Source organism: Hylobates moloch, unplaced genomic scaffold (assembly GCF_009828535.3).
Source record: "Hylobates moloch isolate HMO894 unplaced genomic scaffold, HMol_V3 SCAFFOLD_6, whole genome shotgun sequence".
Lineage (NCBI taxonomy): Eukaryota > Metazoa > Chordata > Mammalia > Primates > Hylobatidae > Hylobates > Hylobates moloch.
This window is the reverse complement of record NW_026652281.1, coordinates 90,501,889-90,525,223: the sequence shown is the minus strand read 5'-3', so window position 1 is coordinate 90,525,223 and position 23,335 is coordinate 90,501,889. Positions and strand designations below refer to the sequence as shown.

At 46.9% G+C, this 23,335-nt stretch overlaps 2 protein-coding genes across 5 annotated transcripts; one reads left to right on the top strand and one right to left on the bottom strand.

The window, feature by feature from the left end:
- Positions 1 to 6,053: 6,053 nt before the first annotated feature.
- Positions 6,054 to 9,670, bottom strand: IRX5 (iroquois homeobox 5). The gene is made up of 3 exons (XM_032155946.2): positions 9,093 to 9,670; positions 7,636 to 8,041; positions 6,054 to 7,462 (listed from the first exon to the last, which is right to left on the bottom strand). The coding sequence occupies exons 1-3, from the start codon at positions 9,339 to 9,341 to the stop codon at positions 6,666 to 6,668; spliced, it is 1,452 nt and encodes a 483-aa protein (XP_032011837.1). The 5' UTR covers positions 9,342 to 9,670; the 3' UTR covers positions 6,054 to 6,665.
- A 1,683-nt stretch (positions 9,671 to 11,353) lies between these two features.
- LOC116470435 (uncharacterized) lies at positions 11,354 to 21,820 on the top strand. 4 transcript variants are annotated; one of them, XR_009214208.1, is made up of 5 exons: positions 11,803 to 12,043; positions 15,261 to 15,383; positions 16,825 to 16,890; positions 20,421 to 20,562; positions 21,541 to 21,820. XR_009214208.1 is itself a non-coding variant. In XM_032155944.2 (4 exons), exons 2-4 carry the CDS (start codon positions 15,294 to 15,296, stop codon positions 21,661 to 21,663), a joined length of 279 nt encoding a protein of 92 aa, XP_032011835.1. In that variant the 5' UTR covers positions 11,354 to 11,786; positions 15,261 to 15,293; the 3' UTR covers positions 21,664 to 21,820. The 4 variants fall into 4 exon arrangements, 2 of the variants coding, with proteins under 2 accessions (XP_032011835.1, XP_058296981.1); XR_009214207.1 differs by having other exon boundaries at positions 11,818 to 12,043; positions 20,504 to 20,562; XM_032155944.2 differs by lacking the exons at positions 11,803 to 12,043; positions 20,421 to 20,562 and adding an exon at positions 11,354 to 11,786.
- Positions 21,821 to 23,335: the final 1,515 nt, after the last annotated feature.

The window sequence follows — 23,335 nt, the reverse complement described above, 5'->3', positions numbered from 1 at the left end:
GCCGTGCACTTGAATCCTCACAAAGCCAGGAGTGGTAAAGCCCCATTTCACAGATGAGGACACGGAGGCTCAGATTGGGTATTGGATCTGTCCAAGGACACATAGCTAGTAAGTTGTGGAGGCAGGGCTGAGCCACCGAGGCCCAAGTACCAACCCGGTAAACTATAACATTTTTGGAAGACAACTCCAGTCCCCCAGCTCCAGGCTGCCTCGGGTGCCACAGTCACACTCAGTCCTGGAGAAGGCATTGTCCCCATGGGCCTGCAGCTGACCTCCCCCCAGGCCTGGGCAGCTGGTTCGCAGTGGGCGATGGCGGCAGCTAGAGCCTGTGCCCCGAATTAGGATGGGGTTGTGGGGGAGACCGCCAGCAGGAAGCAGCTAAGGAAAGCACTCAGGACCGGGCACTTGGGGAAACTCAAGCAGGCGCTGAGGCCCTGGAAGCTGAACCCCAGTAGTGTTGAGCGCCGCCGCCAGGCCGCGGGTGCAGACGCGAACTCTCCAGTCCTTGTTTGATGAGCAGCGGCCAATAAATTCATTAATCATCATTTTATGCCTCATCAAACCCCCTCCAAGCCCCTCCATGGGAGTTACACAAATTAGCCCCTGAAAAGATAGTAATTTCAGTTTAGCGAGGTAAGTGTTTTCTGATGGGCTCCGCGAACAGAGCTCTCCTGACAAGCCGATCCATCAGCGCGTTGGGGACGGGGCGTGGCCGGGACGCCCTGCCCGGCCCAGCCTCCTCCCACACAGCCCTTCCCAACCTCGCCAGTCCAGCCCTCCAGCCCACAGTGTCTCAGCCTAGGGCGCCCCTCACCACCGATTGCTGTGTACCCATTCTCGGCAGGTCGTTTCATCAGGTCTCTCTCCCTAGCCCATCCCGACTTCCTCCGCAGCCCTTCTGAACGTGAGAGAAACTGCGGGAACGAAAAACCAAGGCCCCAAATTGGAAAACAAACTTTCCGGGAAGGAGGATGCGCTGGCCTTGAGGTTCGAATTCCCGCCCCAGGGAGGCAAGAGCCAGGCACCCCTTTCTCCTAATGTTTGGTTTTCGGGGTTCCGCGACCCCTTGCAATGACTTAAGTGCTCTGTGTATTGTGTTCCTACATTATTTGGGAGAAAAGAGGTTAATCCATGTCTTCCAGCTGATTCTGAAAGAAATCTCGTGCTCCAAAAGAGGGCCTTGTGGGAACAGAGGAGGAGGTCCTTCCTTCTCGAGGGCGGCTCCGCAGGACCCTGGGGGCTGGAGGGTCGCACCTGGTCTTTTTCAAGGTCCTCGCGTCTTTTTCTGAAACCTCCAATTGGGGTGGAAGACGACGCCTGAGGAATTAAGAAGATGCCTGGGAAAGAAGATAGGAAGGATTTTCTATGGAATGGGCCCAGCCAGTATGACCCAAGCATAGAGACTTGGGTAAGAAAGGAGAGGGGGACAAACCGAGGTAGAGAAAAGAGAAAGTTGTGGCGAGGGTGGGGTATTTGTAAGCGCGATGCCAACACCACGCCTTCTCACTTTCCCAGCCTGGCGCACAGAAGGTCCCGGGGGGACCCTATCTAGCGGGCAGGGCCAGTGCAAAGCAGGTCGACAAGGAGTTGCAGCCCACGCGGGGCCGGCCGGCCAGCATGCCACGGCTGCGGAGAGCTCGAGTGCCAAGCGCCGCGCAGCTCCTTCATTAGCTTCCCCTCCACGCGGCGCTGTATGCCTCGGAAAATAAGTTAGCAAACGGGGAGCCGTTTATCTCTTTTATCTTGGGGCCTGATCCAATTAAATAAGTGCACATTTACATTTGCATCCATCAGGCGGGAGCGCTGAGAGCCCGGGGTTTGCTCGGAGCAAATAAAAGCAGATTTCACTGGGAAAGTGGTGTCTGGGCGCGCTGGGCTCCTCCCGGTGCGGGAAACGAGCGCTGCCCGGCAAGCGGCCTTGGGGACCCAGGGCTGGGGCCCGCGGCCTACACGAGGGCAGAGATCCCCACTGGCCCCGAGAGGCCGCCCAGCGCTGGAGGTGCGGCCAGAGCTGCAGCCAAGCCCCCGAGGCGATCTGCTGTTAGGCCACAACCTGGGCTCGCCTAGTGCCCGAGGCCCAAGTCGCAGTTATCGTGAAAACGAAAAGGAGATCGGTTCTGCCCTGGACACAAAGGAAGACCCGCGGGGTGGGTCTAGGGACAGTCCTGAAGCTTTAGCCAGTTTAAGGGGAAAGCGGGCAGCAAGGTCGCAGTCGGGCCCGATTTCCCTCCTGTTCGATGACCGGGTGACGAGGGAAACAAAGATCCAGCCCGAGGGGCCCCGCTTTCCCCTAATAACCCTGCACCTGGGGGAGACCAGTGAGCACAACCTATGAGGGCTTCTGGCGGAGTAGGGCGAAGCCGAGGTGAGCACCGCAGGCCTTGCCACGCCGACCTCATGAAAGTTCTTTTCGAAATAGGAGGGTTCGACGCAATGGGAGGGTACTTTTGTTTTGTTTTTCCTTTTTCTACAGATGTCCACCCCACAGGCCAAAAGCTCTTAAGACCAAAACGGTCTTTGAGGGCGCGGTTGAACGGTAGCACCCCCATTTTCCAAACCGCAAATTAAAACTGCGCGGGGTCCAGAGCTGGAGCGTGGAAGGGCCCTCAGGAGTGGAAGTGCGTACACCTGATGCGGGGCGGGAACTGCCGGGCGCGCACGGCTGCAGCCCCCACCCGCAGGCTGTTTCAGCCGGCAGCGTATTTCTCAATTGCCTGCTCCTGGTTCTTTGAAATGTGCCGAAGCTGTGGCGGGAACCGGTAGGGTTAACACTGTTCTAGTCGTGGGCCCTGCTCCCCAAATACCCAATGCTAACTGGGTCTTAGGTCCAGGGCTGTGGCGCGTTGGGGTGGCGAAGCAGTTTAAGTTTGTCCGGGCCGGAGTTCAAAGCTAAGGCCCCACGATGGGTGGGGGGATAGCGGGGGTCTCCTCTAGGTCCCCCTCCCTTCGAATCGCATGGCTCTCAGGGGCCGGTAGGCGGCGCCCTTCCTAAACTGCATCCGCGTCTGGCTCTGTCATGGGAGCGCAATTACATTCCTTTCACTTTGGGCGGTTTGCATTGCGCTGTTCCGCGCTTCCGTCCGAGTCGGCAGCTAGCTGTGGGGGACAGGTGGACTAGGAGGCACGGTCGTGCCAAAACCGCACTTGCGACCTTCCCTCCCCCACAGTCTTCTAGGTCCCAAGGGCTGCGCATGGCACCGGGAATAAGCAGCCCGGAGGGGTTTGCAAATCAGGAGGCCTTGCTGCAGACCCCGCACCCAGGCTAGGGGAACGGCATTTAGGGCCTTGGTACCCGGGTTGTAGGAGCGGGGAGGAGAAAGACGTCTCTCCTGACTCCCAAATCCCATGAACTGATTCGGCCCCGCACAGAGCAGGTTCCCGGTTTTGCACTGCCTCAGGGGACTGCTTACAGAGACCCCACGGAGTGATCCCGTGACCCCTGTTGCTAGACATCCAGCGGCTTCTGGTCCCTAAGTGCCAAGGTAGGCGTTTCTTGGGGCCCAGAAACGGCCTAGCCAGGCACAGGTGGCAAACGCCAGCACAGTCTCAGCACCTCGGGACCTTAGGCGCTGCCTCGCGCAACTTCTGCGCCCCAATCCATGCCTGAGAAGAAACCCTGAGCCCCGAACACGCCGGAAGTTTCCCCAGCGCGTCTAAGAGGCTTCGCCTGCTGGAGGGCCCGAGACGCAGCAAAGAAGAGGCTCTGGCAGGAACTCGGGATCATACGGACACGCAACCACTTCTGGGATTAAGCGCGGAAGACATTTCCTAAATGCCCTGAACCCCCGTTTGCCTGGCAGGCAACCTCCAAACTCAAAGTCACTAAACACTAGAAAAGCTGGTGGCCACCGAAACCCAGCTCTGTAAAGAAGAAAAACCCAGACGTAACTGGGTGCTAGTACTGAAGACCAAGTGCGCACAGAAAACCGCAGACCGTGCAGAGGCCCAGGGCGGGAAGGATGCAGGCAGAGGACAGTGACTCAGGCAGCAGCCGCGGAGCCCCCACCGGTTTAGCTCCCCAGCCGGAGGCTCCCCGCGCCGTCCCTGGATGAAGAGAAACGCCTAGCGTTCCTGGGTGCGCGGTTCCCGTTCCCAGGCAGCTCGGCGGGCATTCGGCTCCCAGCCTCGAGCCTTCGCGGTCTGATTTGGGAGGCCTGCGCCCTGCCATTTGCATATTCCCGGGAACACTGGGAGGCCTGTAATTTTCTTTTTAAAATCGTTGGGCAGGGTTTAGGGCCAATGCTTCCAAAACCCCGCCGAGTTGATGTCGTCCTTAAACTCTCCCTTAAGAGAAGGGGACTGGCCTATTCTTCTGACTTTTTTAGAAAAGGTGACTCCTGGGGCTGCATATTCAACAGGGGGGAAAGCTGATTGTGAACCAGGCTGTGGGGGGAGAGAGGGGAGAGTGGAGGGGGATGAGGCGCGGGGTGGGGGGGGGGAAGGAGGGAGGGCAAGTCATCTCTGGAATTCAATTGTTTAAAAAATCATTTATAATTAAAGGGACAAAATAAAATACGATCGTCTCATGCATATTTAATCATTCACACTTCCAGCTTTGAAACCATTTTCCCTGCGTGAATTTTCTCACTAATTTAAACCCTGAAGTCGACTGCTGTTTGCTAAAACATCTGGACAATGCAGCTTTCAAACTTGTTTAAATTCGAATAAGCTTAAAGGAGCCCCGTGGCAGGTTAAAAAAAAGAAATAGCAAAAGCAACTCCAGTGAAACTTCGGGGTGGGTTTAAAACCCCGAGTTAAGGTTAAAGTCATATTCAGTAGAAATGCAAATATGTGCATTTTGATTTAGCCTAATTAAGCCGGTGTTATGTGCAAACACATTCCCTCTCTACACTCAGGCTTGGGTTTAATACAGCAAATTAATTCCCGTCGCTGGGGTATGTTTTTGCCATAACACCCCCCTAGTCCCTCCCCCAACCGCTGAAAATTTCCCACGAAGTAAAACGCGTCCGGGCTCCAGATCTCGGAGCCGCACTCGGTGCAAAATGGAGCCGCCAGCACCGCAGCCAAGCCCGAACCAACATTGTTGGCCGGCCTCGGGGGCAGGGCGTTGATTCTTCCTCATTAGGGATTCAAATGCATCTGGACTTTTCATTTTGAGATGAAGTATGCGGGATTAAAACGAGAAAATAAAACCCCCAAAATATTTTTGTAGCTACTCGGACTCTTGCATCTGAGCTCGGAAAAGTGCTAAAGCGACGACAAGCCTGATGGAGTCCACAACGGCCTCGTTATCTAGGCAAATGGCCTCGAACTTTTGAAGGCCACTTGTCCAGAAAGAGGCCCGTTGTGAGAGGGAGGGATCGTTTCAGGGGCTCCCCTCTCTTCCCCCAAGTGGCTGTGGCCCTCCCTCCTCCCCTTCCGCCCACTCTGCAATCTCCGACTCTGTAAAGTGCAGGCTTGAAATTCAGGACAAGTGTGACACCTACCTGTGAAAGGGGGAAACCGTCCCCTCGCCCGTCCCGCTCGACCCCAGCCCCGCAGCTGAGCGGGCACTTCTGGGCCGCCTGCCACCCGCACGGTCTGAGACGGAACGTTCATAATTTAATCAAATCCAAAGAAGAGATCAATGCCCAAATTTGAAGGGGCAGAGAAGAAGACAGGGACTTCGGAAAGTCTTCCCCTTGGCATCCCTGAATGCTCCCGCCCGCACTAGCCCGAAGCACCCTTGAAATAGTAATAAGGGCTAAATCCGGCATAAAATCGAACTCATTAGCAAAGTTCACCAGCTGATTGCTTTGCATAAAACACGACACTGATTGGAAGTAATTAGGTTAAGCGATGGAGCTCGGGTGGTGCGTGTCCCTAGCTGGCTTTGCCATCTTTTCTCCCTTCTGCGCACACACTTGGGTCTCTCTTCTCCTTCCTCCAGGGTCCAATCTCTCCCAAACAGCCCGCATCAGTGATCCAGATCTGCATTCTGGGTAGGGCCAGGTTCCCCGGGGCTTGCAGCCTAATTATGGTTTTCCCCTGGCACACTTGAAGGTCTGTGGAACCTTTCAATCCCCACTTCGAAAAAAGTTGCAGTTTGCACCTTTTGACCAAGGCAATGGACAGTTTATTGAGGCTTCTAAAAAGTAATGAGTGTCTCTCATTATGTTAAAATCTCTTTTAATTAAATATTTTGCATTTTACAAAGGCGCCTGCAGTTTCTTTCACTTTTTAAATCTAAGAGTATAACCTGTTTCCTTTCTGTAATACTTTAGCTCATACCCAGCAGAATCAATAGGTGTAAAAAATTAAATTAAACTTGTATTTTTAAACTATGAAACAGTTTTGGGGGAAACACAAATGTATATTATTTATATTACAAAAAAACATTAAATGCCTGTACAGGTGTCTTGATTTCATAATTTACTTCAAAGATATTGAATATCAATTTAAATACAAAAATGCTACATTAAATATACAGAATAAGATTTAATACAAATCCTTTTTTAATTTTTCTTTTCGGTTGGTTAAGACATTTTTGTGTGTGTGTGGAGATGTTTACATTTTTATGTCATCCATCTCCATAAACTATAAACTTCTGAATAGGAGGGGTAGTTTATTTTCTCTCTCTGTCTCTCTCTCTCGGTGATGGAAAAATAACTGCCAAGGCCATGTTTTTAATAAATTAGAAAAGTCCAGGACCGACGCAGCCCGCGTTAAATGTCGGACATACCTTTCTTCAATTCATAGGGAGAGTCTTTGCACAGGTCTAGCTGAGACTGGCTCCGCAACATTTTCGGGTCTTTAGCCAAAGCGTCCGCTCGGTTCAACACAGTCTGGTTTAATCCATTGAAATGAGACCCCGGACCGGTTGTGGGGCCTGGCCCGGGCCCCGGGTGGCCATGAAGGTGTCCGAAGGAGCCATAGTTCGTGTAGCCGGGATAGAATGGCGCGGTGTAGTAGAGAGGCCGGGACAGCACCGTCCCGCCTGGAAAAGGACACTGCGCCGAGGGCGAGCGCGACGGCGCCGGGGCCGGCGACGCACGGCTGCCTCCTAGGGTTTGCCCGGCTATGGGCCCGGGACACGGTGGGCATGGAGAGCCCTCGCTCCCGCCGCCCCCTTCCTTGACCTTGTCCGAGGATGTGGCGATCTCTGCCAGAGACCACAGTTTGGGCTTGGCGAGCACCGCCGGAGGCGGCGGCGGAGGCGGCGAATGGATAACCGAGGGCCCTCCTGGACCCGGGGGCAGCTCTCCCGCGGCTGGATGCGGGCCGGGCGCCGGCGCTCCAGCGAGGTAGTGAGGAGCCGGGTCCTCCGCCAGCCGCGCCGCCGCTGGCCCAGCCGGGGAGGGCCCGCCGGTGCGGGGGGGGCCCTGCAGCGCGTCGAGGCGGCCCTCCGAGGGCGGCTCCTTAAAATCCGAGTCGCTGAGGCTGCCCTCGGTCTCCTTGCCTGCAGGGGTGGGTGGTCCCTGAAGCCGTTCGCAGCCCGAAGCCGCCTTCTGCTCAGCTCCTCCTGCGGGCGAAACCCAGGCTGTCAGGGGCGCAGAGGCCGCGCGGCGGGACCCGGTTCCCGCCCGCAAAGGCAGAGACCCCTGCCCCCAACCTCCAGGCCCCGTGCGCGCCCCCTCCAGGCCTCTCTTTTCCTTTTTACTCCCGCCCAACACGCCCTTTCCCGTGTCCACCAACCTGCTTCGGCGCCCTCGGGGTCGCCCTTGTCCTCGGGCTTCTGGGGCTCGTCCTCGTCGTTCTTCTCCAGGTCAATGTTCTCCTCCTCTTCCTCGTCCTCGCTGCGGTTCCGCGGAGTCCACGTCATTTTATTCTCTTTCTTGAGGCGCCGGCGCGCGTTGGCGAACCAGGTGGACACCTGGGTGAGGGTCATCTTGGTGATGATGGCCAGCATGATCTTCTCGCCCTTGGTGGGGTAGGGGTTCTTGCGGTGCTCGTTGAGCCAGGCCTTGAGCGTAGCCGTGGCGTCCCTTGTGGCGTTCTTCCGGTACGCTGGGTCCCCGTAAGGGTACGATCCCAGGGGCGCCGCGTAAGGATGGTACCCCAAGGAGCCCGCCATGCCGGGTGTGTGGTCGTAGGGAGAGCCCTGCGGTGGAGACGCAGAGAGGTGAGTGTGGACCGTGGTCTCCACTGCCATCGGAACGACCGAAGCACCCTCTTCCCTGCGCTCCCCGGGGTCTGTGGGTGGACCAAGCCCGCACTCTAGCTTCCTACGGGGCAAGGCTGGCGGGGTTCAGACCTAGGAGCAACTCCTCCCCCTCCTCAGAAGGCAGCGGCGACCTCATTTCCTGGGTCAGGTCCTTCTGGGGCCCCTGAAGCTGTCCTGGCCTCGGTGTCACCCCGTAGGCCCCCATCTGCCCGGGCACGTCCGTACCCCGTGCGCAGATCTGGCCGCGGCGGCCCGGCCCTCCATGCAGATAGAGGCCTGGGCAACTGAGGCGACTCCGCGCTCAGCGCGGGAGCGGCCGCACGTTGGGCGCAAGGGGGGAAAACAAGGGAAGTCAAGGCTCTTTTTTTCTTTTTTCAACACGCTAAGAAATGCAAACAAAAAGCTGAGCCATGCCCAGGCACTCCCGCCCTTCAAAAATACTACCCCAGACCGAAGTTACAACCTGGCCGAAAAATCCCGGATGCACCGCAGCTCGACCGACTTTTCAGAAATTTAATACCCCCAAATCGGATTGCGAGGATAGGATTACGGATTTGCAACATTTTGGAGGACTAATTAAAGGCTAGGCCAAACACATTTACATAGACTTAGCACGCTGCTGCTCAAATTTCGGGTCTATTTCTTTTGAACTACTTTTCCAAAATGGCAAAACCAAAAATATAAAATTTGCAGGGCAGCCCGGAGCTTACGTTTACACCAAATGCTGCTCTTTAATTGCAGCTACCTCTCTCCACAGAACCCCTTCCCACCAGCTCAGCGAACCGAGCAAGACGCGGCTCTCTTTTCCGAGCAACTCTTGAGCCCAAGGCCTGGGCGAAGCTGGCGGAGACAATCGCCCAAGTTTGAAGGGGCCGCGAAGCTTGGCGGGGGAGGTCGGTGTTGGCGCCTAGGCCCGTGTCCCCCTCCGCCCCCGTCCTCTCGCCCGGCCCCTGCTGCCCCTCGCCCGCCGCGGATCCCGTTCACTTACCACGTACGAGGAGAAGGCGGCGGCGGCGGCGGCGGCGGGGTCGGCGCCGTACTGGAGGTGCGAGTTGTAGCCCGGCGAGGGCGCCGTGAAGGCAGTCGAGCCAGCGTAGGGCGAGAACGCGGAGCCCGAAGAAGAGCGACCGAGCTCATCCGTGCGGGGCCCCGAAATGACGCTGGTGCTGTACGCCGGGCACGAGTAGAGCGCCAGCGAGGCGGACGGCTGGTACAAGTAGCCCTGCGGATAGGACATGGCCACACACGGGCATGGGGCGCGCCGCGCCGCGGCCGCCAACGAGCCGGGCGGCGCCCTGAGAGGGCGAGCGGGCGGGCACCTGGCCTCTGGCTGCCCTGGGCCGCCGCTCCTCTGGCCCCGGCTCCGGGGCTCCGGCCCGCGGCGCCTCCTCGCTGGCTTCCCGCGCGCCTCCGGCTGCGACCGCCGCGCCCGCTCCTCTGCGCGCCTAGCTCGCCCCAGCTGGGCTTTTTTTCCCCTCCCCTCCCTTGCTGCTTTCTCTTTTTTCCCCTCGCTCTTTGCACCGGGGGGCTCTGCTTTTGGCTTTGCAAAGGTCCTGCCAAGATGCTAAGTTGGAAATTGAGGATTCTGACGCCTTGTGCGCGCTCGAAGCTCCTCCTTCCCGGGGTGTAGTCGGTAGGAGGACTGGCAGGAGCTTCTGGGCGGCCGCAGCCAACCCGGCTGCCAGGCACGCCTCGCCCTCTCCCTCTTCCTCCTCGGCTCCCTCTCCCGCTCGCTGGCGCTCCTCTCGCCCCTCCCTAGCGCCCGCCTCCCCTCCGCGGGCCCCCTCTCACCCCTCCTCTTTGCCTCCCCTTTTCCCCTCCCCGGTCTCTCCCTCTCTCTCGCTTTCTCTCAGACTCTCGAGCGCCGGCCCCAGGATGACAATCACATCCCAGGAGCGCCGATCTCTTCCAACTTTCCTCTTCTGCAACCTCGGGGCGGAGTGGCAGTCCCGACGCACGGCCGGCCCTGCAGCGGGTCCCGTCGCCCCAAAGCACAAAGGGAACAAGACCGCGGACTGTGCGCCGGCGAACGCTGTGCGCTCTCCTAGCCACAGTAGAATGCGGACTTTGCGGATTTCTTGTTCTCCGGCAAGCTGGGCTCCGAGGCCATTCATTGCCCACCCCCTTCTGGCGTCTTCCCCAAGCCAGGGGGCCCGAGAGCCAGCTGGAGATCTGGAATGAAAGTCTCTGGGAGAGCCGATGGATGGCCCGCGCCTAGGGCGCAGGAAGTCCGGGATGACTGCCCCTCTGCGCCGGCAGCAGCAGGTGGGCGAGAGACAGGCCTCAGACGTCTGCACGTCCCCGCCTCGCTTTCCTTCTACCGACCCCTCGCCGGACGGCGAGGGAGAAGACACTGGTTCCTGGAACTACCGGGGTAGCCTTTTTCTAGAGTAGGGGTGGTGGGCAAGAATTGCCAGACAGAGAATCAACTACACCCGAGGAGGTCTCGGGACCGTCCCCAGCTCCACTCCCACGCCTCGCAGCCTCTTTCTCCCGGCTTTCCCACCGCACGCAGCTAGCACCGCCAAGTCGGTGGTGGTGGAGGGTGCGGGTCCCCTTCCCTTTTGTTTAACTAAGTCGCCTTCCCCTTCGCACGCACTCTCGCACCCGCCCACGCTCCACTGCAAACACTGGGCAGAGCAGTGCCCAACCCAACCACTGTTTGTTCAGCGAGGCGCTGGCGAGGCAAACACACACAACTGAGTCAGAGGCAGAGCCCTTGCCCACGACGGCCACACAGTTAGAATACAAAACAGACCCTCTCCTCTTCTCTCCACCTCCCGCCACCACAAGCCACGGACGCACTCGAACTCTGGGACAGACAGGGGCGCTGGTGAACCAGGACAGAAGATGGCACAGGTTTGGGCACGCCGCGTAAGCTCGGGATATCGGGAACTTCGCATAATGGGGCCACACGCAAGCCGAAGCATAACTATATACAAAGTTTCTCGCATTGACTTTGACGGGCGAGATGTACTTTATTTCGCGAGCTCACACTAACCCACCGCCGCACCGGCACCCGCTCGGCGGTGCGCTCTCGTGCACGCGCGTTGGCTCCTCCCCTCCTTCTGCTCCCCTCCCCCAGACACCGCCCACCAAGAGGACTGACCGGTTCAGACTACATTCTCCGAGAACCCCTGGGTCCGCCTAGCCCAGTGCCTGACACCTCCTTCACCTATGATTGGGCGCTGGCCTCTGGGCTCCGCCCCCTGGTGACGTAACCCCGCTTTCCTCCGAGTCTCGTCGCCAAAGGGGTGGGGCGGGGCGGAGCGGGGTCTCGATCGCGCTATTGTCATGGAGACGGGAAGCTGGCGGCAGCGGCCGCGGGGACCGCGGGGCCGAGGTGGCTGCCAGCCTGCCAAAGCCTAAGCGAGGCGGAGCGGCCCGAGCCTGGGGGAGCGCGGAGCCGGCCAGTGGCGGCCTCGCCGACGGCCTCTTCCCGGGCTCTCAGTAGGCCCGAGTCGTCGCTGGGAGCTCCCGGGAGCAGCGTCCCCGCCCTGCTCCCCTCGCTCCCGCCTCTTGCGGCCCCACGGCCCCTCAGTGCCCGCCCCCGGCTCCGCCCGCCGCAGCCGCAGCCCCTGGCGCTAACGGTCGGTAACGGCCCGCGCGCGCCGCCCTCCGGGGGCTCGCGCCAGCCACGAGGGAGCGTCCGCGGCCCGCGCGCCCGCGCGGCGGAGGAGAGGTGAGCCCCGGCCCCGGCCAGGACCACTGGCCGCGCCGTCCGCCCCTGGAGTCGTGTCCCCTTGTGGGCCGGACGGACGCGGCGGTGCCCCGCGCGCGGCCAGATGTCCCGTGGGTTAGGGCCTGGGCCTCGGGCCGCGTCGGCGTCGAACGAGCCTCTCCGGGTGTCGGGGTTCCGGGGCGGGCGCGCGTGGGCGTGGCCCCTCAGTCGCCGCGGCTGTCGTCCGGGACACGGCTTTCCGGAGTAGAGCCCTGGAGGTTTGTGCCACCGAGAACCCGAGTCTGTCACACAGACATCCTCATTACATCATCCTGCCACTCCGGCAGTCCCGCGCTTTCTCCCCCCGCCCCCGCCCCGTTTGTTGGTTGGTTTTTTAATTTTTTTAACCCCTTTTCTTGTACTGTCTTCTTTTTGGTGTCAAGGGCTGGAGAGACTCCTGCAAGATATTGAGGCATTTAGAATGTATGGTTCTGTTGCCGTGGTTGTCACCTCCGCTCTACGTCAAATTTAAGACTCATTTCTTAAGGATGTCTCTATTTTCTGCTTTATTTGCACATTGATGGCTCTGCTGCTCAGCTGGCCACGGCCGCCCGGCGACTGAGATAGAATTGTGTTAATATGAGAAAGGGAACGGCCGATCATGATTAGCAGTCAGACGGCATGCAGATAGCATCTGACGGGTTTTCTCCGTTTTTATATGAAAGCGTTCACTTTTTTGCTGGTAAACACGAGGTTTTAACTTTTTATCTGGATAGTGGTGACCATTTGTTTCACTCTCCCCTCCTTACTTCCTATTCATCAGCTTTTCCGTTTGGAAAGCTGCATACTTGTTAGCGGTAGTTTGATTGGTGTCTTGACTCTGAAGCTTTCTCTTCCAGCAGAGGTGGGATCTGTATCCCTCCCATCCCAGGTTGCCAAGAAGGCTTTTTCTCCCCTTGCTTTCTATTGAATTTGTATCTTTCCAAACATTTAAACTTACACTAGGGATAAGTTTGCTCGGGTTGTTTTTAACGTAGGACTATTAAATATTCTCATTTTAAAACTTCCTAAAGGTTTATTGGTTTGTCATGTCTGCACGGATCCAGTTTCGCATAACTCTTAAAATTTAAAGCTTTAAAGTATGATTCGCAATTGTATTGTCAAGACATGGCCCTAGAGCTTGTTCTTCAAGTTTTGGCTGTACAGTTGTCATTGTTTCAGTCAAGTGCAAAAGAGGTTATTCCTGTTTATTTAGTGTAATAGCTATTTACAGTTAAAACTTTAAAGACTCATAAAAGTAGGTCTGCTGTATTTTAAAGATCTCATCATTCTTGTGGGAGAGACATAACACCAACACCAGGAAAGGCAACAGATTGCTTCTGTCATATCGCTTTGCTGTTTTGGAGTGTACTTAAAGGATTATGATTGATAAGGCTGTCTTGCCAGAGAATGTTGACACAGGTGTGCATCGTTATCTTAATTAAGATCCTGAGAAAATGTTGTCTATAAATGGTGACATAAGAAGAGCGGCATATTTTTGTACAGTTTTGCTTTTGGAGAATTTAATTGCACTTGAAACCTGTCTTTGAGCTTCCAGATTTTGTGAACACTTTGGCAACAGAAGTTTTAGAGAGAAATGAGTTTAATGTTAAGTGTTCTGGCATGTGCTAATACTACTTGTGGCTTTTTGGCAATGCCTGTGTCGGCTTTCTTTGTGCTCTACCTTTGTGGAATAATGGTTTCTAATTTTGAAAGAAAAGCATAAAATAGAGCAGTATTTTATTAAACAAACACTTATTAGTGTTCAGAATAAGTCTGTAGAGGAGGGCATGCTTAATGTGCAGAAACAGGAACATAATAAGAGGTAAATATATGAGAAATTTATGCTATTTCGTTTTTTTTTGAAAAGAAACAGTCTCCTGGTGTGCCTTAATGATCTAAAACAATTTCTTTTTCATATCATTCAATACCTAGACACAGTGTTTACGGAATGCCTTGTTTTTATTTCTAAAAATAGAAGAAAACTGCTTTATTTCTTCCAAAATATTGTTCTGTGCACTAGTCTCTTACTAGTTTAAGGATCTGAGTCATAACCTGGGTGACCACACTAAAATAATATTACTGTTCTTTAGTCCAAATCTCGGAATGCAGAAACACTGGCAAGATGGATGCTGTTGATTATATTACCCTTGGCTTACCCAGCACCTAATACCTTTTAACATAAGTATTGCATTAAGATTTTCCCCTCTCTTTGTAGCTCATGATTTCCTGGAAGCTGGCTGTCTATCAGTGTGTATGTAAGAAGTGTGTATGTTTTTCTTTAATATTAAAAGTCATTGTAGAAAGAGGAAATGAAAGTGGAGGAGACCATAGGCATATGATCGGAAAAGCCAGGTGTAGAGTCACAGCTCATTCTTGACTCCAAGGATAATTAGCTGGTTAGAATTACATGGTAAACTAAAAGAAAGACTTATGTAGATTTGTTTGCTAAAACTAAAACAAGACCATTAATTTTGAGATAATTGCTTTATCTCCCATACCACCCCCAATCAAAATTTTTTTTCCCCTCTGGCAGCTATGATGAGCATTCTTATGCTGTTATCCATGTGTTATTTTCAAATTTGATATATTGCATTAAAAGAGATGAAATAGGAATATGAACTAATCATCCATTTTAACGAATAACTCAATAATTATTATTATGTGTATACATTCTAGAAATCTTAGGAAAAAATGTTCTTTAGTTGATAACAGGAAAGTAAATTAAATCATATAATCCTGAGTGAATTAAATATGCTCTTCAAAATAGATTATGAACATAGCATCATACTTTGGAATAATGTTTTAACTTTGGGATAGTACAGCCTGTTTTGAGTAGTATTTCATTATCTTTATATATTTCTCTTCAATATCTCTTTTGTTGACTCCTGTATTTTAACATCTTTTTGGTATATTTGTTAGCCGTTTATAGGGAATAATTTTTCTTAATAGAATAGCAGTTGGTGCAACTCTAAGAACATGTCAAATCTAGGAAATTCTTTTTTCCTTTTTCAATAATGACTGGTTTGCTTTCATAGCACTACTCCGAAGTGTGATGCCGAAGACTTATTTCTGCATAAATCTGCAGTGTTTTTATAGCTATAGTATACCTAAGCACCAATTTAGCTTAGCAAATTAACTTAGATGCTTCAAAATTGAAAACCAGTATATTCTAATGTAGTTTGAGTTTAAGTCTTTATTAGTAGGGATGCACTTAACATTTGTTCGGGAGAAGAGAATATAATTTTCTCCTGCAGTTGTCATTTACGTAATCCATTTTTCTAGTCTTTTCTCAGGCTAATGATATTCCATAGCTTGATACAGCTTTTATTTGTTTATTTGCCATAATACGGAGTGATACCTTGGAGAAAATTAGATATTTGAATCTAATATCCCAAAAGTATTACTTAGTTTTCTGTGTTTCCTTAAACAGAATCATTTCCATTTTCGGTGCAGGTGATAAGTGTGATGCTTCCATAATACATTTGGATGTTGTCAGCTAAGTTCACTTCTGAACTAAGGAGTTCCTCCAAATGTTGGCTGAAATTTGTCCTTGCACATCCCAAGGCTCGTCTACAAGTGAGTGTCTGCACACAGTTTGCTTGTATGTGGAGTCAATCCAAAATAGCATCAATGTTGGTTTTACTAAAGTATTTATATTGATAATAGAGGCTAAGTACAAGATGTAGAGAATGCCAGCTACTTGAGGCCTTTGATTATTAAAAATTTTTATTAATGCATTAAACAAGAGTACAGTAAATAGAAAAATTTTAGGTTCATGAAATAAAAGAGTAATTTATTTTTACTTACTATTTATCGTGGAATTACTTTGAATAATTTATTTTTAATGGTATAATTGGACAGTAAAATTTATAAACTCCGTGCTTTTCATAAAAATCAAAGTGAAGGTTGTAATATTTTATACAAATAGAATTATTTAAGAAAAATAACCTGTTTATGCCTAATTACAGTTTTTAATCATTTAAATTACCTAGTTCTTTTAAGAATAAATTTAGTGGGAATATCAGTTCCAGTCATGGGTATGAAACTTTTTTAGTGACAGAGTACACACAGGTATGTAAAACTTGTCATTTCTCATGAAATAGAGGCTGCTGAATATAGGCAGATAAGAAAAGCTATGAGAAAGAATTGTTTTGCAGAATATTTGTCTAGTGGTCAGAGCAAGGAACTGAATTTATTGACAGAACATTTTATTAAGTAAAAAAAAAATGGTTCTTATAACAAAAAAAAGCCAATTTTACAGAAGGCAGTAGTTAATATAGCCGCCAATAAAATAAATGTTTCTCTGAATACTTTCCGAGGCATTACAGTGATTTTTAACTAATATGAAGTGATATAAAATAATTTTAAAGTAACATCCTTGAGTTTTCCTATTACCGATTGCTTATGGAAATTGGGTTTCATGTATGACTGAGAACTAAAGCATTACAGTGAGTTAGAAAACACAACACAAATGTAAAGAAAATGTTAGGCGGTGAGGAATCTGATTCCTTTTTGTTTGCCTTTAAGCTTAGTTTTTTGTTTTGTTTTACTTTGTTTTAAACCATGTATAAAATGGTTGAATTTAAAAGATAAGAGGATTGAATGGTTTCTTTTTTCCTCCTAAGGATAAATGTAGGAAAAATCTAAACACATGCAGATTGGTTGAGTTTTATATCTGTTATCGGCCACATTTATTAGGATTCGTATTTCATGTATATTAAAGGTATTCACATGTATTAAAATTCTTATATTCCTTCTATATAAAATAGATGTAGGGGGTTCCCACTCTTGAAAATATGAAGAAAACATGTCCTTTCAGCAATAATGGGTTATGGTTGATTAATTGAGAAGGTTGTATTAAACGTTCTCTAGTGGAAATGGCTAAAGAGCATGCTTTTTGAGAAATGTATCATCTAGGAATAAAATCAATTGGAGTATTGGTAATTAAATTGTAATTCCATGAAGGAAGGAAGTGGTGCAAAAGATGAAGCTAACTATTCCTGTTTTTCTCTTTAAGAGTCTGCAATTCATAATGGAGCTACTGTACTGGCTATTGGAAGGAGGAGATTCTGAAGATAAGGAGGTAATATTATCTCTTTTAAAAGAATACTTTCCTCTATAATCCTGAACCTTTATTACATGTAAGAACTTTGTGCAGTAGACAGCAATTTCTTTGAATTTGGTATATGGAAACAATTTTATTTTCCTCTGCTAAGTTTTTGAGCCTGCCTCTTCTAGTGCCATGGACTGCATTGGTAGAGCTGAGAAATATCATTTAGCCATACTCAGCACCCTTAAAATAGCTTCTTTCTGAGAATTAGATCTGCGAAGGTGTCCTGCACAGTTCTTGTAGGTGTCATTTTAGTTTGTGGTTGACGTGCATGCATTTAGCATGTTGCTTAACCGTCCTCATTCGCCTCCCAGTTCTTTGTTGCCTTCATTTGAGGGGGATGTGTTTTCTGCTGGATGATTTACTGCCAGACATGACCAAACTCTGAGTAGGAGACTTGGTGTTTGGCAGCTGGTTCCAGTGCTCTGCTAAGAAGTAGTTGGGCCCAGCCTGGGGCATTGTAGTGTGCTGGAGGCCAGGAGCTCCTGCACAGGGGTTCTTTTCCTGGAATCAGAGCCTTAGGTGCCTTTCCACTTTTCACATAATCCTTTCCTAGGTTGGCTTGCTGCTTACTTGCAGCTGTTGCAGGGATTCACATGGAATGGAGGGCTCCCTTTTATTGTGGATTATTTCTTTGATAATTTACCCATGTGCTTTTTCATTTTCAAAAACCCAGTGGTGTTTAAGAACGAAAGATTCTTGAACAAAAATTGGGTTCAATTTGTATTTATCAGAAAAGATTCTATATCCTCTGGTGCTATGTAGGCACATTGAATATGCAGGCTAAATTAAAAACAGAGTAAAACCTTTTTATAATACCCCGATTACTATATCTAAGAATGTTTATACAGGCTGAAATTTTGTAATGGTATTTATATCTGTTTTCCTTTTTAAGGAAAATAGTATACTTTTCTAGGCATCAAAAATATCTGCCCCTTTCACTAATGCTGAGGTACTACCTTCCCCCAACCCCCAACCCTAAATTTGACTGGCTTAAAAAGATCTGCCCCCTGAACTATATCTGGGGAGGAATATTAATAAAACAATGAAGGACTTCATGGTGTCTAGTTATATAATTAGGAAATTGGTTAGAAACGTGGCTAAAACCAGTTTCTTTCATTAAAAGAACTAGTGTACATTTAAAAACAGAAATCTTCCGGAAAAAGACTCTTTAATCTTTAAGTCAAATAGTATTTTTGGTTAACACAACAGGAAGGGAAAATATACCAATTTCAGATTCTTTTATTCATGCCTAAGTAGAGGTTGTAAGCAGCTAAGGAAGCGATTAAAATGTAGTCTAGTAAAAAATGGTGCTGATTACTTGGAAAGCAGTTTACATTAGCAGAAAAAATTCAGTATTAATGACCTTCACCAACTTTTACACATCATATACTTGGGTTATTACTTATGGTATAGTTTGTGTATGGAATGCAAGGGTATTTTTGAATTGACTAGATCTTGCTGGTCATCTTAAAATATATTACAATATTACAAAATTGAAATGTAATATTTTTTAATAGAAGGAAAATATAAATTTAATATCTGAGCAATTGAGACCTTTAAACTTACTTTAAAAGTATGATCTTGATGTATATGATACTGTTTTGTCTTTGCCATATTAACAGAATTAGAGGGATGTTCTGCAATTCAAATACCTTATATATTAATTCCAAATTTTATTCTCTATAATGGACTTTTAAAAAAAAGGTATATGTGCTTCAGAGGGCAAAATTTGAATCATGAGCTAATTTGCTAAGCATCAGATTATAGGAAAGCAGCCTTGATTAATTTGGAACTGTGAAAAGGGGCAGGTAAAACTGTTTTCAGCTGAAATTTACTAATGCAGCAACCATTTAAATTAAATGTTTGTTAACATAATAGTGATGACATTTTCTCCTCCCCCTCCTTGTGGTTTTGTCCAACTAGATGTTACAGTGGCAGTTGCGCTGACTGTTAAGTGTTTAAATGATGACACCATTATGTGAAGTGATTTTGAAATGAGAGATTCCAGCCAAGAATTACATCTGCTCCCATCTCCTTCAAATCATACTCTCTGGCAGTACAGATTATGATTGATTTGTTTGTGACAGATTGCAGGAAACAGTCATTGATTTTTCAATATTTTACCTTAAAATTATTTACAGTTGTAACCATGGGGAGGTATTTCCATGGGCTGTCAGCCCCTGAAAGACTAGGATAATATTCCCTGCTCTCTGACAAGACAAATTACCTGTAATGAGTGCAGTAGCTGAAGGGTATACTTTTATTTTAAAATATGTCAATAACCCCAGTGACTAAACGAATATTGATTTAGCATAATGAAGCCTGAGTAATGTGAAAATGAGCTTTTTCAAGGGGCATGGTAAAGTCTTTCTTTTTAGCTGGTTGTAAGAAGCTTTTCATTCTTTTCAGCTAGCTGGTAGAAATATAGAATTTTATAAGCAAACCATCAGGAATGATAGTGTTGTTTCTGATAAGCAACATCCAAATATTTTGACCCTGCTTTTAGTGGTTTTTTTCAAATCTTATTTTGAGTCTTACTTTTAGTCATAGAATAGCTACTGATTTGATGAGGTCTTTAACTGACTTAATATTTTTACAATTTCAATATATTTTGCATTGGAATCTCCAGCAATGAATATTAAAATATATGTACAATTATTTGTAGATGATATCATAATTATATTAAGACATTTCAAATGGGCTATTGTAGTTTTTAATGTGCCGTATTTTATGGTAGAATAATTCTCAGTCTCTGGACATCAAGATTGCTTTCAGTGGGAATGAAGATTAATTTACTTCAGTCCTGATTTTTTAGGCATCAATGCATATTTTCATTTTTGTCAGACTTTTACCCTCTTTTAATGTAATTCTCAACTTCTTATGGATTTACTTCCCAATACATAAAATCCTTCAAAACAAGAATGATAATAATTTTTATATTTTTTATAAAAATAAATTTATTTTTAGTCCATCAAGGTGTCTGAAGATTTTATGCCTGGGTATCTCCATATCTAACTTGATAAGGAAGGAAAATAGGATAAACAATGCTGGTAATAGCAGGAAAATAAGTATTTGAGCAAGATGTCAAACTGATATTTCATGGGAACCTAACTCATTTTATGGTAACTAATAGTAATCTTATTTAAATCAATAGGTAAAACCTGTTTAGAAATTAAAAATGAGTTATGATTTAAAGAAAATTCAGATGACTTATTGTGAGTGCTAGTTCTCTTGTAGGATGCCACTGGAAATGTTGAAGTGAAAAATATAAGTATATCTTTTGATGGAAAAAAAGATAGTCTCTAGAACACAAAATTACTGTTTTATTTTTTTTCCTCAGGAGTTTGCCTAAGGGTGTGACAGATGATCTCTGTCACTTGTCTTAGTTGTGTCCTGCAATAAACTGGATGCTTTATAAAATACTAGACCTGTGATTTCATATGCTGTAATATTTCATTTCTCCATCACCCCTCCAAATTATTTCCCCTTTTCTATAAAAGGACCTTTGAAATACAGAAATATGAGGGATCGTCATATGTGAAACTAGTAGCCCAAATTCATCAACCATTAATTTGATTTGCAGTTTTTTAAGTCAACGTGGTAACCATAGAATTACTTACGCCTTCCAGGAAAAAAAAAAAAGTACAGATTTTTTTCCTCAACAGTTTCTTAATAAAGTTAATACGGAAAATAAAGCATAAAGACAAATGTATGCTAAGAAAAACACCTATATTATTATTTAGTTTAGTTTGGAGTAAAATAATAAATGTATTATAGTCAATATCTCTTCACCCCTCTTTAGTTTCAGCTAAACTAAGCATGTGTGTTTGTGTGTTCATTTTATAGTTCATGTGTAGAACTATGTGAATTAAATTTAAGAAACATGTAAAGTAGAGGAAATAGTTTTCTGGGGAAATTTTTCCTTTTTGAATATTATGCCCTTTTCCATTGCTTTTCTCTGCTTGAAAGCAAAAAAAAAGTACCCTACCTCTGTTCTCCTTTAGGGAAAAACTACTCCTATAAAGTATTTTTAAATCGTGCAAGTCATTGCCTAGGGTTAGCTAAAACGTTTGTTTTTAAAAAGGGGAAAATGCCCTGGCTTTAAGATTTTCTTGTATTTGTATCTATTAAAATAAACAGTTTACTTTGATACGGTACATACCAATCTACTTAGCTAATTTTTTTTCCAGAATTCCTTTTACTATGTTTGGTCTGACCTTTTATGATAACTTAATATGGGAACAAATTAGCATATAATTCTATTTACCATGTGACCTCAACCAGTTGCAGAATTGTACCACCACTTTGGGGGAAAACTTTGATAGTTTATGTAGACTATAGCATTAATTGTTCCCAAATGTTCAGTGCATCCTGGCTAATGTGTTATTGAAGGTGTTTTCACGTAAGCAGTTAGAGGAAGCACTTCACCCCTATTACTAAGTTATTAAAATGCCTCCTAAAGGTAGCATTTTAAATTAGTATACATAATTGATTAGTAATTTGTCTTCTCCCAAGCATAAAACAGCATAGCAGAGTTAAGTGTGACCAGTGAAGTATAAGATATTAGGGATTGATGGTGACAATGATCATGGCAACTAAATGGATTTTTTTTTCTTTTAGATTCAGCCGTCGGTCTTTGAAATTTCCTGTGATGTGTTTCAATCTAGATGCAAAGAACATGGAAAAATCAAAGTGCACGAGTGGTTTAAATATGTTTTGGATGTTCCTGTTTATAGACTATAATACTTTTCCAATTAAAATCTTCAGTTGTCATGCAGAAGAAGGTTAAACTCTACTTGATTGCCAGTTTTACTGAAAATGCGTAGTATTTTAGAGTATCACCAAATATATTTTGTTTAGCCAAGGTATAGGGAAAATAAAATAAATTGTATAGGTCAAATTTTTTCTAAAATGTCTTTATTGGATTGAATGAATGTTTATACCTGAAAAAAAGGTTCAAAAAAATTCCTTTTTCTATCAGAGTCATTCTTTTGACAATCAGATATTAGACTAGGTTTAAAATAACTTTCTGACTCTTATATTTATGGGAGGAAAAAGACTTGAAAGATATTCCTACGTGTATTTTAATTGTCTGTAATAGTCCCTCTGGAATAGAATATCTCTTCCTCAAACAAATCTATTGGCTCATTTCATATACAAGAAAAAGTTGCCCTGAATGGCAGAGTTTCATCTCTGTAAAGAAGGCTGACATCCACTTCCTTCACAGAATCCCTGCTTTTGGATAATTGAGTAATGACAGATTACCTTGCCATTGGGAAATACTTTGTTGTGGCCTTTGTAGCAGCTATAGGAAGATGGAAGAATTCTTTTGTACAGACAGGTCTCCAGCCTCTTCGGTGTGGACACTGTGAAGGGGTACATCTGGTGAGAAGGAGTGCTTAGGGAAGGAACTAGGAAGGTCCATGAAGGCTGATGATGACAAAGAATCCAAGGGCTATGATGAATTCTTAAGCTTAGATCTCAGAGTCATAAAGTAAATTTATTAGGCTAGAGAGATTTCCTTTTTTATTTTTGATCAAGCTTTATTTTTTCAGATTTATAAGTTCACATGCAGTTGTACAAAATAATACAGAGATCTTTGAACACTACCCAGTTTCTCCTAATAGTAACTTCCTGCAATATACTGTATAGTACAGCATCACAACCTGGATATTGACATTGATGCAGTCAAGATAGAGAACATTTATATCACCAGGAGGATCCCTCATTACTGCCCTTTTATAGCCACCTCTACTTCCAGACCACCTCACTCCTCCCTTAACCCTGGCAACCACTAGCATGTTCTCCATTTCTATAAATTTTTCTTTATAGGAATGTTATATAATTGCAATTAAAGTGTGTAACCTTTTGGGGTTTGACTCACGTAGCATCATATTCTGGAGATTCAGCTTATATGTGTCAATAGTTTGTTCCCTTTTTTTAGTTCAGTAATATTCTGTGGTACGCGTGTACCACATCACTCATCAGTGCGGACTTCTGGGTTGTATCTGGTATTTGATTATTACAAATAGAAGTGCTATATATATATTCGTGTAGAGGCTTCTGTGTGACCATAAACTTTCATTTTCCTGGGACAAATGCCCACGAGTGAAAATTGTGAGTCATATGGTAATTATGTAGAGTTTTTTTTTTTTGAGACTAGAATTGATTTTGTGTCTGAGGGGGGAGGCAAGGAGAGACTCTATTTTTGTAGTGTTTTTAATTAGATTTGTTTATGATTTTAAAACATAAAATCTTAATTATGAGTTGTTGCCAAATATAAGGAAGGATTTTTCCAGAATCTAGACTTTATTCTTATTTTAGAGAAATCTTTTGAAAAAATTGCTTTATTGGCAAACAATTCCTATGTAAAGGAATAAAAGACACATATACTCTAGGAAAGATGTTGCAAACC